This window comes from Eptesicus fuscus, chromosome 6, assembly GCF_027574615.1.
Source record: "Eptesicus fuscus isolate TK198812 chromosome 6, DD_ASM_mEF_20220401, whole genome shotgun sequence".
NCBI lineage: Eukaryota > Metazoa > Chordata > Mammalia > Chiroptera > Vespertilionidae > Eptesicus > Eptesicus fuscus.
In genome coordinates this window covers 28,135,918-28,150,984 of record NC_072478.1, presented here as the reverse complement: position 1 = coordinate 28,150,984, position 15,067 = coordinate 28,135,918, and the positions used below count along the sequence as shown (strand labels likewise).

Sequence of the window (15,067 nt, the reverse complement as noted above, 5' to 3'; positions counted from 1 at the left end):
CTGCCAACTGGCCGCGTGTGGCCTCCCTCGTGGCGGCCTCTGGGCCGCCCTCTGGGCCGCCCCGGCCTATAAAGGTGCCAGGTTTTTCTCAATGAAGCCGGGACGCAGCGCAGTGCAGCGTTGGACCCAGCCGAGTGCCCGGGATTCAGCAGGCCGAGCGCCATCCCCGCCGCCCCTCCGCGTGGAAATGAAGTGCATCGTGGGCATCGGAGGGTGAGCGGCCTGGGCGCCCGATGGGCGGCCTCGCGGGGGCAGAGGCGCAGGGGAGCGCAGGGGAGGCGGCGGGATGAATGGAGGGTTGCCTGGGGTCCCAGGGCCTGCCGCCCCACGTCTGAGTGAGTGGGGCCTGTGTGCTTGGTGGCTGGGCGCACCCATCTGGCTGGGCGCAAGGCCCAATTTTAAATTTCCAAACGGAAATTACTTTTCCCCACTGTACTCAGTGTAAAACCAAAAATCAGTGGGGAGAGAAGACTTTATGAAGCCCAGACGGACCCTTCTAGCAGGCTGGGACCGTCTTGGCGGGAAGGTGGGGAGACACATGGGCAGGTGGGGCAGCCCCCAGCATGGCCTTCCCGTGTGATTTCTGTCAGCATCTGGCAGTCAGGGGCCTTGCTTCCCAGGGGTTCTTAAAGTCTCCATTCTGCCCAGCTGGTGTGGGCTCAGTGGTTGACCTATGAACCAGGAGGTCACAGTTCAATTCCGGGTCAGGGCACATGCCCGGGTTTCGGGCTCAATCCCCGGTGTGGGGCATGCAGAAGGCAGCCGATCAATGATTCTCTCTCATCATTGATGTTTCTAGCTCTCTCTCCCTCTCTCTTCCTTTCTGAAATGAATAAAAATATATATGAAAAATAATAAATAAATAAATCTCCATTTTATTACCAATAATCAGGCCTTTTAAGATGATGCTAGGGAAGCATTTCGCCCAAGCAGGGGCTTAGGGACAGAAAGTCCTACCCGGGGAGTTGCCCTGGCCCCATTCCCTCACTTGGTTTAGACTTTTTTTAAATTAAAATTTAGAGAGAGGAAGGAGAGAGAGAGAGAGAGAGAGAGAGAGGGAGGGAGGGAGAGAGAGGAAGAGAGAGAGAGAGAGAGAGAGAGAGAGAGAGATTTGTTCCACTTATTTATGCATTAGCTGGTTGGTTGTTGTATGTGTCCTGATGGGGTGTGCGTGGAGGGGGGGGGCAGGGGGAGGCGTGATTGAACCCATAACCTTGGTGTAACCAACTATACTCTAACCCAGGGGTCCTCAAACTTTTTAAACAGGGGGCCAGTTCACTGTCCCTCAGACCGTTGGAGGGCCAGACTATAGTTTAAAAAAAACTATGAATAAATTCCTATGCACACTGCACATATCTTATTTTGAAGTAAAGAAACAAAACGGCAAAAACACCCGCATGTGGCCTGCAGGCCGTAGTTTGAGGACGCCTGCTAACCAGTCGAGCTACCCAGACAGGGCCCTCCCCCACTTGCTCTGCTATCGCCCAGTTTAAATTCCTAACACTTTTGAAGGAGGGCCCCTACATTTCATTTTGTTCCAGGCCCTGCAAATTCTGTAGCCACCATGAGTGCTAGGTGTGTCCTTTAGTAAGGACCCAAATTAACGTCAGGGATGTTCTAAACTGCTCCCCCTTAATATCCCAGGGTCCCCATTCCTGTCAGCCCTTGTAATCGGCTGCAGCTTTCCCCTGTTCCACACCTGGCTCTCTGCCTCTGATTCCTAGAGTAAACACATAAGGTCGAAGGGACACTGATTTCCAGAAAGGTCTTTCAGTTACCCTTCCATGTCCTTTGTCAGCTCCAGGAGTCCAGAGTCTTGCTCCCTCTGCCACAGGGTGACCCCCCTCCCCCGAACTGGTTTTCCTGGCACTGAAGGGTCCCCAGGATTCGGGACTTTCGGTGCTAAAAACAGAGACATCCTTGGCAAAGCAGGACAAGTTGGTCACCCTGCTTTTACAATTGCTTTTTTTTGTTTCTTTTCCTGTTCATAAAGTTGAGTGCCTCTTTTAGTTTTGCAGTGAACCACTGGCTTTCCTATTGCAAATATTTTTTCCTCCACCAGTTTGCACTTGTTTTAACATTTTGACCTTTAAAAAAAAAAAAAAAAAAGCCCTACTTAGGACTAAATCATGCTTGGATCTCAGTTTCCTCATCTGGCTCCGTCTCCTGGGTTTGCAAAGACGCTGAAATGAGTTCTGTGCTCAGGATGGTCCTGCGCCAACCAAGACTGTTAGCTATTTGTTTTCAGGCTTTCTGCTCCTTTTCGGGGCTTAGAAGGCCTCCTGTGAGTCTAGGCAAACAGCAATATCCGCTTAGCTCTAAGGTTCCCCAGTTCTGTGTTTATATTGGAGTTTGACTTGGGGGGTGCGGGGGGAAGAAGCGGCTCAGACCCCACCAGGCAGCCTCACCCTATGCTGTCTCCACAGCATGACCAACGGCGGCAAGACCACCCTGACCAACAGCCTGCTCAAGGTGCTGCCGAACTGCTGTGTGATCCACCAGGATGACTTCTTCAAGGTGGCTGCCCTCACCTGGGGTCAGAGGGTCACCAGGCTGCCCTGTCCTCTGCTGCCCACTGGAAGGGTCAACGAGATGGTGATTGAGTCAATCACCAAAGGCCAGCTGCCCTGTCCTCTGCTGCCCTCTGCACAGACCCCTCCCCAGTCAGGAGAGCAAGGGGTGGGTGTTCTCACTCACTGAGCAGCTACTATGCACCTGGCACGGCAGACTGGCCTTAGGCCGATGGAGACACTGCAGTTCCCAAAGGGGGTGTGCCGCCAGACCAGTGCCTTCTCCCTCTGCACCTCCACTTTCCCATCTGCAAAATGGGCTGAGCCCACCCTCCATGCTTTCTGGAGGGTGAAGCGTAATGAGGTGATGGATATAAAGTCTCCTCCCTCTTGGTCCCAAGGGTCATGAGGTGGGGGAGGGGAGTGTCCCAGTGCCAGCCTGAACCCGACCCGGCACCTCAGAGCCCGTAAGCATCAACTGCAGAGGGTCCGGGCAGGCAGCCCCGCCAGGCCCTGGGCCCCCCGCTGTGGGCTCTCTAGGAGCCGAGGGGCCCACCAAGATCCTGCCAGCCCAGGGTGGTGGTGAGGCGGGAAGGCGGGCACTGAGCCCGGGGTTCGGGCTCCTCTGTTTCAGCCCCAAGACCAAATCGCCGTTGGGGAGGACGGCTTCAAGCAGTGGGATGGTAAGGATGGCTGGCGGCCCCGCGCCCCTTGCCTGCACTGCCCCCCCTTTCCCCAACTCTGCCAACGCCGCTCTCCCTGCCCCCAGTTCTGGAGTCCCTGGACATGGAGGCCATGCTGAGCACTGTGCAGGCCTGGCTGAGCAACCCCCGGAAGTTCGCTCGCGCCCACGGGGTCAGCGTCCAGCCGGACGCCTCGGACACCCACATCCTCATTCTGGAAGGCTTCCTGCTGTACAGCTACAAGTGAGTGGTGGCAGGTCCCCCCAGACACTCTGCGCCCTCCCAGGGGTTGGGCTCAGCTCAGGGGAAACTGAGTCCTTCTTGGGGAAACTGAGTCCTTCCACTTGAACTCAGCCCTCTCAGGCAGAGCAGGGGCTTGGGCTGGACCCCTGGCCTCACTGTGTGACCCTGGCCAAGACATAGCACCTCTCTTGGCCCATCCAAATTGGGGGCTGCTGTGGGGATGTTCCTGGGCCTAGCAGGAGACTGGCCAATGCTGGTCCCCTCCCTGACCCCTACACCAACAGCCCAGACCCACCCCACCCCAGCCCTCATCACCCAGGAAAGTCCCTGGATGCCGAGGCTGTGGGGATGTGTACCTCTGACCCCCATGAAGCAAGGCCCATAGCGCTGACCGTGTCCTCCACCCCTGCCAGGCCGCTGGTGGACTTATACAGCCGACGGTACTTCCTGACCGTCCCCTACGAAGAGTGCAAGTGGAGGAGGAGGTGAGCCGGGAGGCCCTGTCTGGATCCCCCGGTGGGACCAGGAAACCACCGATGCCCACAGGACACAGGCCACCCTGAAACCACTTTGGCAGCCAGCAGCCTCTTAGCTGCCCGTGCTCTGTTCCAGAAGCCCCGGCCAGGGACCTGGAGGCAGGGCCTACCTCTGCACTGCCCTAGGCATCTCCCAGGCTCAGGGGGTGAAAATGGCAGAAGCGGGAGCACCCAGACCCCAGCCATGGCCCCTGACTCCGTGGTACTATCCCTGAACAAGTTCACATCCCCCAGGCTCTGCTCATGGTACCGCCTTGGGCAACATGGGCATCACTCATTCTTGCCAATCTCTCTCCCCAGTACTCGGAGCTACAAGGTCCCCGATCCCCCCGGCCTCTTTGATGGCCACGTGTGGCCCATGTACCAGAAGTATAAGCAAGAGATGGAGGCCAATGGCGTGGAAGTAGGTAAGGCGCTGAGTAGGACTGAGGCCTGGCCCTGGGGAGACCCTGAGCCCAGCCCCTCCCCCATGGGGACCATTTGGGAAACCTAGAAGTCCCTCCTCAAGTCTCACTGCCAGTCCCTCTTGCTTTGGACCCCGGAGGCTATTCTAGTCCAGCAGCCTGACTGCAGGTCAGCTTCCTCCTGGCCCGGACTGCCCGGCTCCCTGTGTGCGGGCCGCCTCCTCCCGGCAGCAACCCTGGTGGCCCAGCAGTTCCGGCCCTGACCATGGCCTTTCTGATTTCAGTGTACCTGGACGGCATGAAGACCCGTGAGCAGCTCTTCCACCAGGTCCTGGAGGAAATTCAGAACTCGCTCCTGAACCACTCCTAGTAGGGCTGGGAGAGGAGGGGCCCGACCCCGGACTGGAGAGACACACCTACAATTCCGGCCACAGTACGGCCAGGCTGGCGGCGTCCCAGCAAGATACCGCACGACCATTTTCCTTTGTGGATGTCTGTACATATGAGAGTGGAGGCCCCACTCACAGCTCAGCATCTCAGGGCCCAGGGATCCCGCCCTGAGATGCCTCTGTAACCTCAGAGCAGCTTAAGTATTAAACCTGATCCTATTTTTTTAACTGTTGGAGTTCAGCCTGTTGTATTTGAGGTGCCAAAAAGAACCCTCCTGTCCCTTCTCCTTGCTGCATTGGTGGCCTCTGGGGGCAGGGGGGGGGGGAGGGAGGGAGTGGGCACTGAGAGCTCTGGGCAGTTCGTCTCCACCTGTTGGACCCATATCAACATGACCCCAGGGGCTACTTGGGGTTACTTGCGGCTTCAGTTTCCCCAGAGGGGAAATTTCCTATCAGCTTTCTTTAAAAAAAAAAAAAAAAATTTGGCCCTGGCTGGTTTGGCTCAGTGGATAGAGCGTCGGCCTGCAGACTGAAGGGTCTCAGGTTTGATTCTGGTGATTGCGGGCTCAATCCCCAGTAGGGAGCATTCGGGAAGCAGCCGATCAATGATTCTCTCATCATTGATGTTTCTGTCTCTCTCTCCCTCTCCCTTCCTCTTTGAAATCAATAAAAAATATACTTTTTTTAAAAAGACCCCAAATAGCTGCAGCAATCTTGAGAAAGAAAAACAAAGTTGGAGGAAACACAATACCAGATTTCAAGTTATACTACAAAGCCACCGTAATCAAAACAGCCTGGTACTGACACAAGAACAGGCAAACAGATCAATGGAACAGAACAGAGAACCCAGAAATCTACCCAAGCCATTACACTCAATTAATATTTGACAAAGGAGATGAGAGTCAAGACAGTCCTTCAATAAATGGTATTGGGAAAATTGGACAGATACGTGGAAAAAAATGAAACTTGACCACCAACTTACACCATACACAAGGATAAACTCAAAATGGATAAAAGACTTAAATGTAAGTCGTGAAACCATAAAAATCCTAGAAGAAACCATAGGCAGCAAAATCTCAGACATCTCTCCCAGCAATATGTTTACAGATACATTTCCTAGGACAAAGCAAACTAAGGGGAAAATACACAAATGGGACTACGTCAAAATAGAAAGCAAAGGAAACCATTAACAAACAAAAAGGGAGCCCACTGTATAGAACATATTTGGCAATTATACATCTGGTAAAGGGTTAATATTCAAAATATATAAAGAACTCATAAAACTTAACAAAAGGAAAACAAACAATCCAATTTAAAAATGGGCAAAGAGGGGGCATGCAAGAGGCAGCCGATCAATGGTTCTCTCTCATCCTTGATGTTTATCTCTCTCCCTCTCCTTTTCCTCTCTGAAATCAATACAAATATATTTTTTAAAAGTGGGCAAAGAGCCCTAGCTGGTTTGGCTCAGTGGATAGAGCATCAGCCAGCAGACTGAAGGGTCCCGGGTTCTATTCTGGTCAAGGGCACATGAATAGGTTGTGGGCTCAATCCCCAGTAAGGGGTATGCAGGAGGCAGCTGATCAATGATTCTCTCTCATCATTGATGTTTCTATTTGTCTTTCCCTCTCCCTTCCTCTCTGAAATCAATAAAAATATTCTTTAAAAATAAATAAATAAATAAATACATAAATACATAAATACATAAATAGCAAAGAACCTAAATAGACACTTCTCCAAAGTGGACATACTGATGGCCAAGAGACATATAAAAAAAATGCTCAAAGGCACTGATCATCAGAGAGATGCAAATTAAAACGACCATGAGGTATCACCTCACACCTGTCAGAATGGCTACCATCAACAAATCAACAAATGACAAGTGCTGACGAGGATGTGGAGAAAAGGGAACCCTAGTACACTGCTGGTGGGAATGCAGACTGGTGCAGCCACTGTGGAAAACAGTATGGACTTTCCTCAAAAAATTAAATATGGAACTGCCATTTAACCCAGTGATCCCACTTCTAGGAATATATCCTAAGAAAACCGAAACACCAATCAGAAAGAATGTAGGCACCCTTATGTCCGTAGCAGCACAATTTACAATAGCTAAGATCTGGAAACAGCCCAAGTGCCCATCAGTAGATGAGTGGATTAAAAAGCTGTGGCAGCCCTAGCTGGTTTGGCTCAGTGGACAGAGCATCTGCCTCTGGACTAAAGGGTCCTGGGTTCCATTCTGGTCAAGGACACATGCCTGGGTTGTGGGCTCAGTCCCCGGTAGGGGGCATGCAAGAGACAGCCAATCAATGATTCTCTCTCATCATTCATGTTTCTATCTCTCTCTCCCTCTTCCTTCTTCTCTGAAATCAATAAAAAATATATATTTTTAAAAGCTGTGGCACATTTATACCATGGAATACTATGCAGCAGTAAAAAAAAAAAAAAAAAAAGAATCTCTTACCCTTTGAGACACCATGGAGGGACCTAGAGAGTATCATGCTAAGTGAAGTCAGTCAGAGAAAGACAAGTATCACATAATCTTGCTCATATGTGAAACCTAAATAACAAAATAAAGTGATGAATGAAGTGGATCCAGAGACATGGAAGCATGGAATAGAGTGTGGAATCTCAGAGGGAAGGCAGGGGAGGGTGGATAGGTGGGAAGTAATCAACCAAGTACCTTGTATGCATATATGCATGGATGATGGCCACAGGCAATGGAGTGGTGAGGGCTTGGGGAAGGGCTTGGGGAGGGCTGGAGGGAGTTAATGGAGGGAAAAGGGGACATATGTAATACTTTCAACAATAAAGAATTATTTTTAAAAAATGTGACTGTATCTGGAAGTGATTAAAGGGTGATTAAGTTAAAATGGGGTCCTGAGCCCTAGCTGGTTTGGCTCAGTGGATAGAGCATCCGCCTTCAGACTGAAGAGTCTTGGGTTCAATTCCGATCAAGGGCACATGCCCGGGTTTTGGGCTCAACCCTCAGTGGGGGTTGTGCAGGAGGCAGCCAGTCAATGATTCTTTCTCATCATTGTTGTTTCTATCTCTCTCTCCCTCTTCCTTCCTCTCTGAAATCAATAAAAATATATTTTAAAAAATAAAAAATAAAAATGTGTTTTAAAAAAGAAGGAGAAGAAATTTGGACACACAGAGGGACACCAGGGCACATGCGCACACTGAGGACACAGAGAGAAGATGCCCATCGGCAAGCCAAGGAGGCCTAAGAACGGACCAGCCCTGCAGATCCACAACAGAACTTGGGTTCGTGGTTGCCAGGGGCTGGAGGAGTGGGGAAGGGGGACTGACTGGTAATGAGGATGGGACTTATTTTGGGAGGAGGATAAAATAATCTAAAATTTATTGTATTCTAAAGTTGATGGTTACACAGCCATGTGAAGATGTAAAAAAAAAAAAATAGTGTACACATTAAACAGGTAAGTTGTATGGTATGTTAATTCTATCTCAATAAAGCTGTCTAAAAGTCCTTTAGGACTTACTTTAAAAAATCCAATGTGACTTTTACTTAATTCAGCAGCATTTTCAATATGTGTGACTTTAATAAGAAATACATCAATGCCCATTTGCTTATTAACAGCACATCATTGTCATGCTAATCAATTGGGTATATGTTTTAATGGGACACTAAATGTTACTTCATTCAACAAATGTTTATTGGAGCCCGGCTGGCCTGGCTCAGTGGTTGAGCATCTACCTATGAACCAGGAGGTCACCCATTCGATTCCCAGTCAGGGCACATGCCTGGGTTGTGGGCTCGATCCCCAGTAGGGGGTATGCAGGAGGCAGCTGATCCATGATCCTCTCTCACCATTAATGTTTCTATCTATCCTTCCTTCCTCTCTGAAATCAATTTTAAAAAATATTTTTAAATGTTTATTGGATATGTAGTATATGGATTGACAAACTATGGCCCATGGGCCAAATCCAGCTTACTGCATGTTTTTGTACAGCCCTTGAAATAAGAATGACTTTACATTTTTAAATGATGGGGGTGGTTATATTTCACTAGAGGCCCGATGCATGAAATTCATGCAAGCGGCTCGGCCCTCGCAGCCCCTCACAGCCCCTCACAGCCCCAGCCGGCTCTCGCAGCCCCTCACAGCCCCTCGCAGCCCCAGCCGGCCCTCGCAGCCCCGGTTTGTCCAGGTTGTCTGGATGGTGGTTCTGCTATTTAGTCTAATTAGCATATTAGCTCTTTATTATATAGGATGACACATGCAAACAATATGAAATTCAAATTTCAGTGTCTATAAATAAAGTTTTATTGGCACAAAGCCACATCCATATGGCTGCTTTCAAAGTACGAAGGCAGAGCTGAGTAGCTGTGACAGAGATCCTCTAGTCTGCAAGGCCGAAAATAATTACTTTCTGCCCCTTTGCAGAAAATGTCTGCTGACTGGAGTGGTGCATGCAAGGTCTGGAGTGGAGAGCCATGAAGAAAGACAGCCTCAGGGACAGGCCGTGACCGAGGTCACTGTGTCCTGGAGAACAGGTGGGAGCTGGAGCAGGACCAGGAGGAAGCACCTGGTGGGCCTGCCAAGGCTTGCCCCTTGCACAGGCACGGAGCAGATCTGCCTGTCACTGGGCCCAAAATAGTGCGGGACGAGACAGGGACAAGGGAGAGGTGGTTCTGGGGCAGCCAGAGCCCTGCCTGGCCACCCAGACACCTCGGTCATTCTTAAGAGAACAGTAGCAATAAGGTGACCAACTCAAAAAATCAGAAGACAAGTATCGGGGAGGATCTGGAGAACTTTGGAACCCTCATTCACTGCTGATGGGGATAAAAAGGGGGGTAGCTGCTATGGAAAAGAATTTGGAGAGTTCTCAAAAAATGAAATAAAGGATTACCATGCGACCCAACAATTCCACTTCTGGGTGGAATTAGAAGAATTAAAGGTCTCAAACAGATATTTGCACACCTTCATCCATAACAACATTATTCACAACAGCCAAGAGGTGGAAACACCCAAATACCCATCAACAGATGAATGGATAAACACAATGTGGTCCATCCAGATAATAAAATCTTATTCAGCCTTAAAAAGGAAGAAAATTCTGTGAAAGTTAGAGGTTTGTAAGAAAAATGTTAAAGAGAAGTTATATAAATGACACACCAGGACAAGCGCGAAATAGGGAAACAGATAGTTAAACAGCAGTTTGCTGCCATCTAGAAAATCTAGATACCAAGCAGTCCCCAGCCATCTAGTAAATCCTATCTTCCCTAAACCAGGGACACTTAAAAGTAAATGATTTGCACTCCTCCTCCCCAGCCAGAGGGTAAATAGCTTAAATCAGCGGTCGCCAACCTTTAGGATCTCACGGACCACCAGTGATCCGACGACCATCGGTTGGTGACCGAAGGCTTAAATCACCCTACTCACAGAGACAGATCGAAGAAATCCAATTAGTGTCATTTGCTAACCACACCCAAGGACAAATGAAGTTAAGAGAACATACCTCATTTTGGTATATCAGCATAAAGCTGATGAATTGTGTTGAGATCCTCCCCTAAACGCCCAGTCTTTAAAACCCCTCAAAATGAAGGCCCAGCATACCCTCTCCTGAATAATAAATTTAATTAAATGCATCCTATATAATAAAGAGCTAATATGCTAATTAGACCAGATGGACGGAATGACCTTCCAGAATGACCAGTGGGCAGGGGGTGGGCCGAGGGGTGTGAGGCAGCTGGGGTCAAAGGGCAGCTGGGGCCGTGAGGGCTGAGGCAGCCGGGGAGCTTGAGGGCCTACTCTTGCATGAATTTCGTGCATCGGGCCTCTAGTTTAAAGATAAAAAGTAAGCTAATACAGCCCAGCTGGCGAGGCTCAGTGGTTGAGCATTGACCTATGAACCAGGAGGTCACGGTTCAATTCCCAGTCAGGGCACACCTGGGTTGTGGGCTCGATCCCTAGTGTGGGGCATGCAGGGAGCAGCTGATCAATGATTCTCTCTCATCATTGATGTTTCTATCTCTCTCTCTCCCTCTCCCTTCCTCTCTAAACTAAATAAAAATATTTTTAATAAATAAAAATAAATTTTAAAAAAACAACCAGTCACAGCTGACATCAGGACCAGCTGCATTGAATCGTGGCCCCCTGCCCTGGTGCTGGCCAATCAATCAGTTGAGACCACAACCCTGAAAGGACACACCTAGAAAACTGCTCCCCTAAAATTTCCACCCTTAACACCCCTGGGACAGCGGACCCAGGGTGCTCTCCCTCCTGGGAGCACACCCATGCTTTCCCCTTGTTCTTCCCCCTACCCTTCCCTCTCCCCACCCCCCACGTTACCATTAGCTTCCTCACTCCCAAGCTCAAGGGCCTTTCCTTTACCTCCATAGCTTGTTTTCTAAGCTCATTTCTTCTGGGAATTACTTCTACCTCTATGATTTGCCAAATAAATGTTCTCTTACAAAAAAGAAAAAAAATAAGAAAATTCGGACCTGCTACAATGTGGATGGACTTTGAATACACTATGTTCAGTGAAATAAGCCAGACACAAAAGGACAAGTACTGTGTGAGTCCCTGGAGGAGGTCCCTAGAGGAGTCAGATCCCTAGAGATAGAAAGCAGGGGCTGGGGAAGGGGGAGCTAGTGTTTAATGGGACAGAGTGTCAGTTGGGGGAGAGGAGAAAATTATGGAGATGGATGGTGGGGATGGTTGCACAACACTGTGAATGAGCTGAATGATCCTGGACTGGACACGCAGAAATGGTTAAGATGGTAAATGTTATGGGGTTTGTATTTTACCACAATGAAAAAGAATGAGACCAGGGTAACCCCCTCATCCTAGTTTGCCCAGAACTGTCTCAGGTTTAGCACTGAAAGTTCCCTGTCCTGGGAAATTCCAGTCCCAGGCAAACTGGGACAGCTGGTCACCCTGCTCAGAGCCAGCCCCGAGAGGTCAGACTTCCTATGACCTGTCTCCCTAGGACTCAGAGAGGGAAATCAATCTGCCCGAGGTCACTCACTCAGCAAAGTTGAGATTTAAAGTCTGTCCGACGCTGATCCCATGGCTAAGCCGCTCACCCTCACCCCATCTGACCTTTCATTTCCTCACACCCATATCCCCAAAAGAGTTCTCTCCTTCCTCCCAGAACCACCTGAGGGACCAGAGAACCCAGCTCCAATGCTGGCGGCTCCGGGCACAGTGATGACATCGCTAACCTGGACCTTTCCCGTAGCACCTGCCCTCCCGGGACAGAACTTGAGACAAACCCAACGCTCCCCATCTTGTTCCCATCAAGTACCCCCGAGGGTATAACCTCAGTCAGCTCTCCCCGGGCCCCAGGATGGGATACTCCAAGAGTAGGCAGCCCAGAGCAGGAGTGGGCGGCTCCACCATCCAGCTGCCTCAGCCACTGCCTGGAGTGATGTCATGTGCCACCTCCATGACTCAGTTTCCTCACCTCCGCGCTCCGCGCATAATATGCTCATCACTGCGGTGCCCTCCGCCTAGGCCGGCCCTGTGAGCATGGGATGGGGGTGGGGCATTGGCACCTGCTGGACACCCGTCAGGCGATCAAGAGGGCCTGGAGTTCTCTCCACCACTCTGGGCCACAGGTACAATTTATTACGGTTTGCAGACGACAAAACTGAGGCCGACCTCGTCCGAGGCCACACACAAAGGCGGAGACAGGGTTCTGGCCAGGTGGGTGTGCCTGGGAACCCAGGCTGTGTCCCCCGTGGGTCCTTCAGGGGTCCCTGCTGAAGCCACTCCTCCTCCTGCCCGCAGGAGACCAGGAAGCAGGGCCAGAGAGGCCCACAGGACTACTCTAGCATTCACCTGCTTTTCCTTACAACTCTTGCTTATTGTATTGATTTTTTAACTAAATTCCTTTGCAGAGGAAATGTTATGGCAGCATTGGTGTTGATGGGGAAACCTGTTCCCTGATAAGCATCAGAGGGAAGCACCTAACTACTCACGTTACAATGTCTGTGCGCTTATCCCCTAAGACCGGCCCCAGGAATGCCCAGCACTCAGCACCCGAGCCCTTTAAGGCCAAGAACAACCTCAGCACAGCGCTTCCCAACCCACAGTGACCCTGCTCCCAGGGGACACTGGACACAGTGTGGGGACATCTGTGTTTGTCAGGACTGGGGGTGCTCCTGGCAGCACCAGGGGGAGGGTCAGGGGTGCTGCCTCACACCCCACAGTGCCCAGGACAGCCCCCCACAGAGAATGACCCAGCCCCGATGTCCAAGAGCAGAGGGGAGACCAGGGCGGGGAACTGGCTCAAACCCCCGTCACCTGGAGGTGCCCGGGTGGTGTGACTCACTCTGCAGAGAAGGCCCCGGGAAGGGGCTGAGAGCCCGGGACAGGGACAGACCCTGACACACAAACCCACGTGCCTGTCATCCCGTGGCTGACACCCTTCTGGGCCAAGTCTTCTCCTTCCCTGAGGAACTTGCCAGCAGTCCCCCTTCCTCGGCCCCGCAGGGCCCCAGGGTGCCGGCGACCTCACCACATGGAAAGGTGCCTCTGCCCCAGGGTTGCTGGGCGGACAGGAACCAGCTGGGCTCTTCACTGGAAACTGGCCCCCCTGCGGCTCCCTCAGTTACAAAGCCCCACCCCAGCCACCGCAGACAGACATACGGACAGGAGAACTTCCATTCAAAGTGCCCCAACGGGCAACCTCCAGCCCCAGGACGCTCACCCCACCAGCACTCTGTCTGGGCCCTGCCCCAAAGGTCTTAAGAGCTGTGAAAGGAAAACACTGAAACCCACAGCACTGATGGAGGCGGGGCCCAGGAGGCGGAGGGCCAGGCTGCAGTGCCCATATCCCCAACCACCTTGCTCTCACTCTATTTCGGGACCCCACCCCCACCCCAGCATTTGCCACTCACATCAAGTATCACTCAGCCAGCCCTCTTAATCAGCAGTTACTCTGCTGGCACCCTGCCCCCCACATATGTCCCAACAGAGCCAGAGCAGTCACCTCCGAAGGCCATCCTTACTGCCCATCCTTCCAGCTGCCAGGGCCCTGAGGGGGTGTCCCCGGGGCCAACTGTGGGAGGGTCTGCCAGTGCCTGGGAGAGGAGGGGACGATGAGGACAGACAGGGGTGGCTGATGGCCTCAACCACCAAATGCCCTCCACCATCACCAGGAGCTCCCCAAATCCACCTGGCACATTCTGGTGGTCCGGGGGTACCCAAGAATGAACTACTGCCTCCCTGTTCCCTTGAAGTGTCTCTGGCATTCAAGGTCACCAAACAACTGAGCCTCTGGGAGGGAAGGAGGTGGCAGGCAGTGGGGCAGCTCACAGAGCAGAAGCGTCTTGGAGGGTTCGGTAGATGCAAACAGAGTTCATTCTGCATGGGCCTGTAAAGGGACCTTCAAAATATAAAATCCCAAGGGATGGGGAGACACCAGGGTGTCTGGGGACCGGGGAGTGAGGGAGCCCCAACCTCAGTCCCAGCCGTCACTCCCCAAGGGATGCCAGCACTGTGGCCACATCCCCGCAAGACACATGCATTCTGGAGTCACCTGTCCCAGGGCAGGGGGTTCCTGGCTCTGTCCCCTCTAGGACACAGAGAATAGGTGAGGAGGAGGCCCAGCCCCCCCCTCCCCCCCGCCTCCTCTTCGTCCTCCTCGCTGCCCTCTTCCCCACTGGGATGGGCCCCCAAACCGCCTGGGACAGGTAAGTGCCACCGAGGCTGTGTTTCAGACATCCTTGGCATGGGGTATGTAGTTTCACCACTGTTCTGTGTCTCACTTTTCAGGCCACCGCGTGGGGTCGGGCAGAGGGATGGGGGAGATGGTTTACTTACTTTTCTTTTTCTCTCACAACAGGGAGGGGGTAAAGGTCTCAAGGGCTGAAGGAGCCGCTGAGGCAGGCAGACCTGGCTTTATAGGAGCCACCTCCCCATCCTGCCTCTGTGGTTATTAATAGCGACCACAGATTCTTGCTCAAATATGGTCAGAAGCATGACAGCTGCGAGCCTGGCTGGCACCTGCTGGTGGCCACTGGGCCTGGGGAAGATGGCACAGGACTGCCCTCTGACCTACGAGAGATGGGTAGCACTCTGATGAACCCAGTGTGGTGTGGTAAGTCCTATAGCCTAGGCCCCCCTACCCCCCCACAAATCTAACAAGACTCATGCTTGGGACACCCAGTCTGTGCTGGACCCTATGTACCCTTTCCTTCCACTCTCCCCTTCACCCTAGGAGGCAAATAGAAGCAGTCCCTGGGAGAAGGTAAGACTGGCACACAGAGAGATGGCGTCTATGGCAAGAGCAGGAGCCCAATCAGGCTGTGTTTGAACCCAGGACTGTCTGACTCAT

At 51.8% G+C, this 15,067-nt stretch overlaps 1 protein-coding gene across 2 annotated transcripts; it reads left to right on the top strand.

Annotated features, from left to right (window-relative positions):
- Positions 1–5,001, top strand: NMRK2 (nicotinamide riboside kinase 2). Of its 2 annotated transcripts, XM_008150622.3 has the most exons (7): positions 5–213; positions 2,427–2,517; positions 3,145–3,193; positions 3,280–3,436; positions 3,850–3,921; positions 4,273–4,379; positions 4,661–5,001. In XM_008150622.3, exons 1-7 carry the CDS (start codon positions 92–94, stop codon positions 4,744–4,746), a joined length of 684 nt encoding a protein of 227 aa, XP_008148844.3. In that variant the 5' UTR covers positions 5–91; the 3' UTR covers positions 4,747–5,001. The 2 variants fall into 2 exon arrangements, with proteins under 2 accessions (XP_054572892.1, XP_008148844.3); XM_054716917.1 differs by lacking the exon at positions 3,850–3,921 and having other exon boundaries at positions 1–213.
- Positions 5,002–15,067: the final 10,066 nt, after the last annotated feature.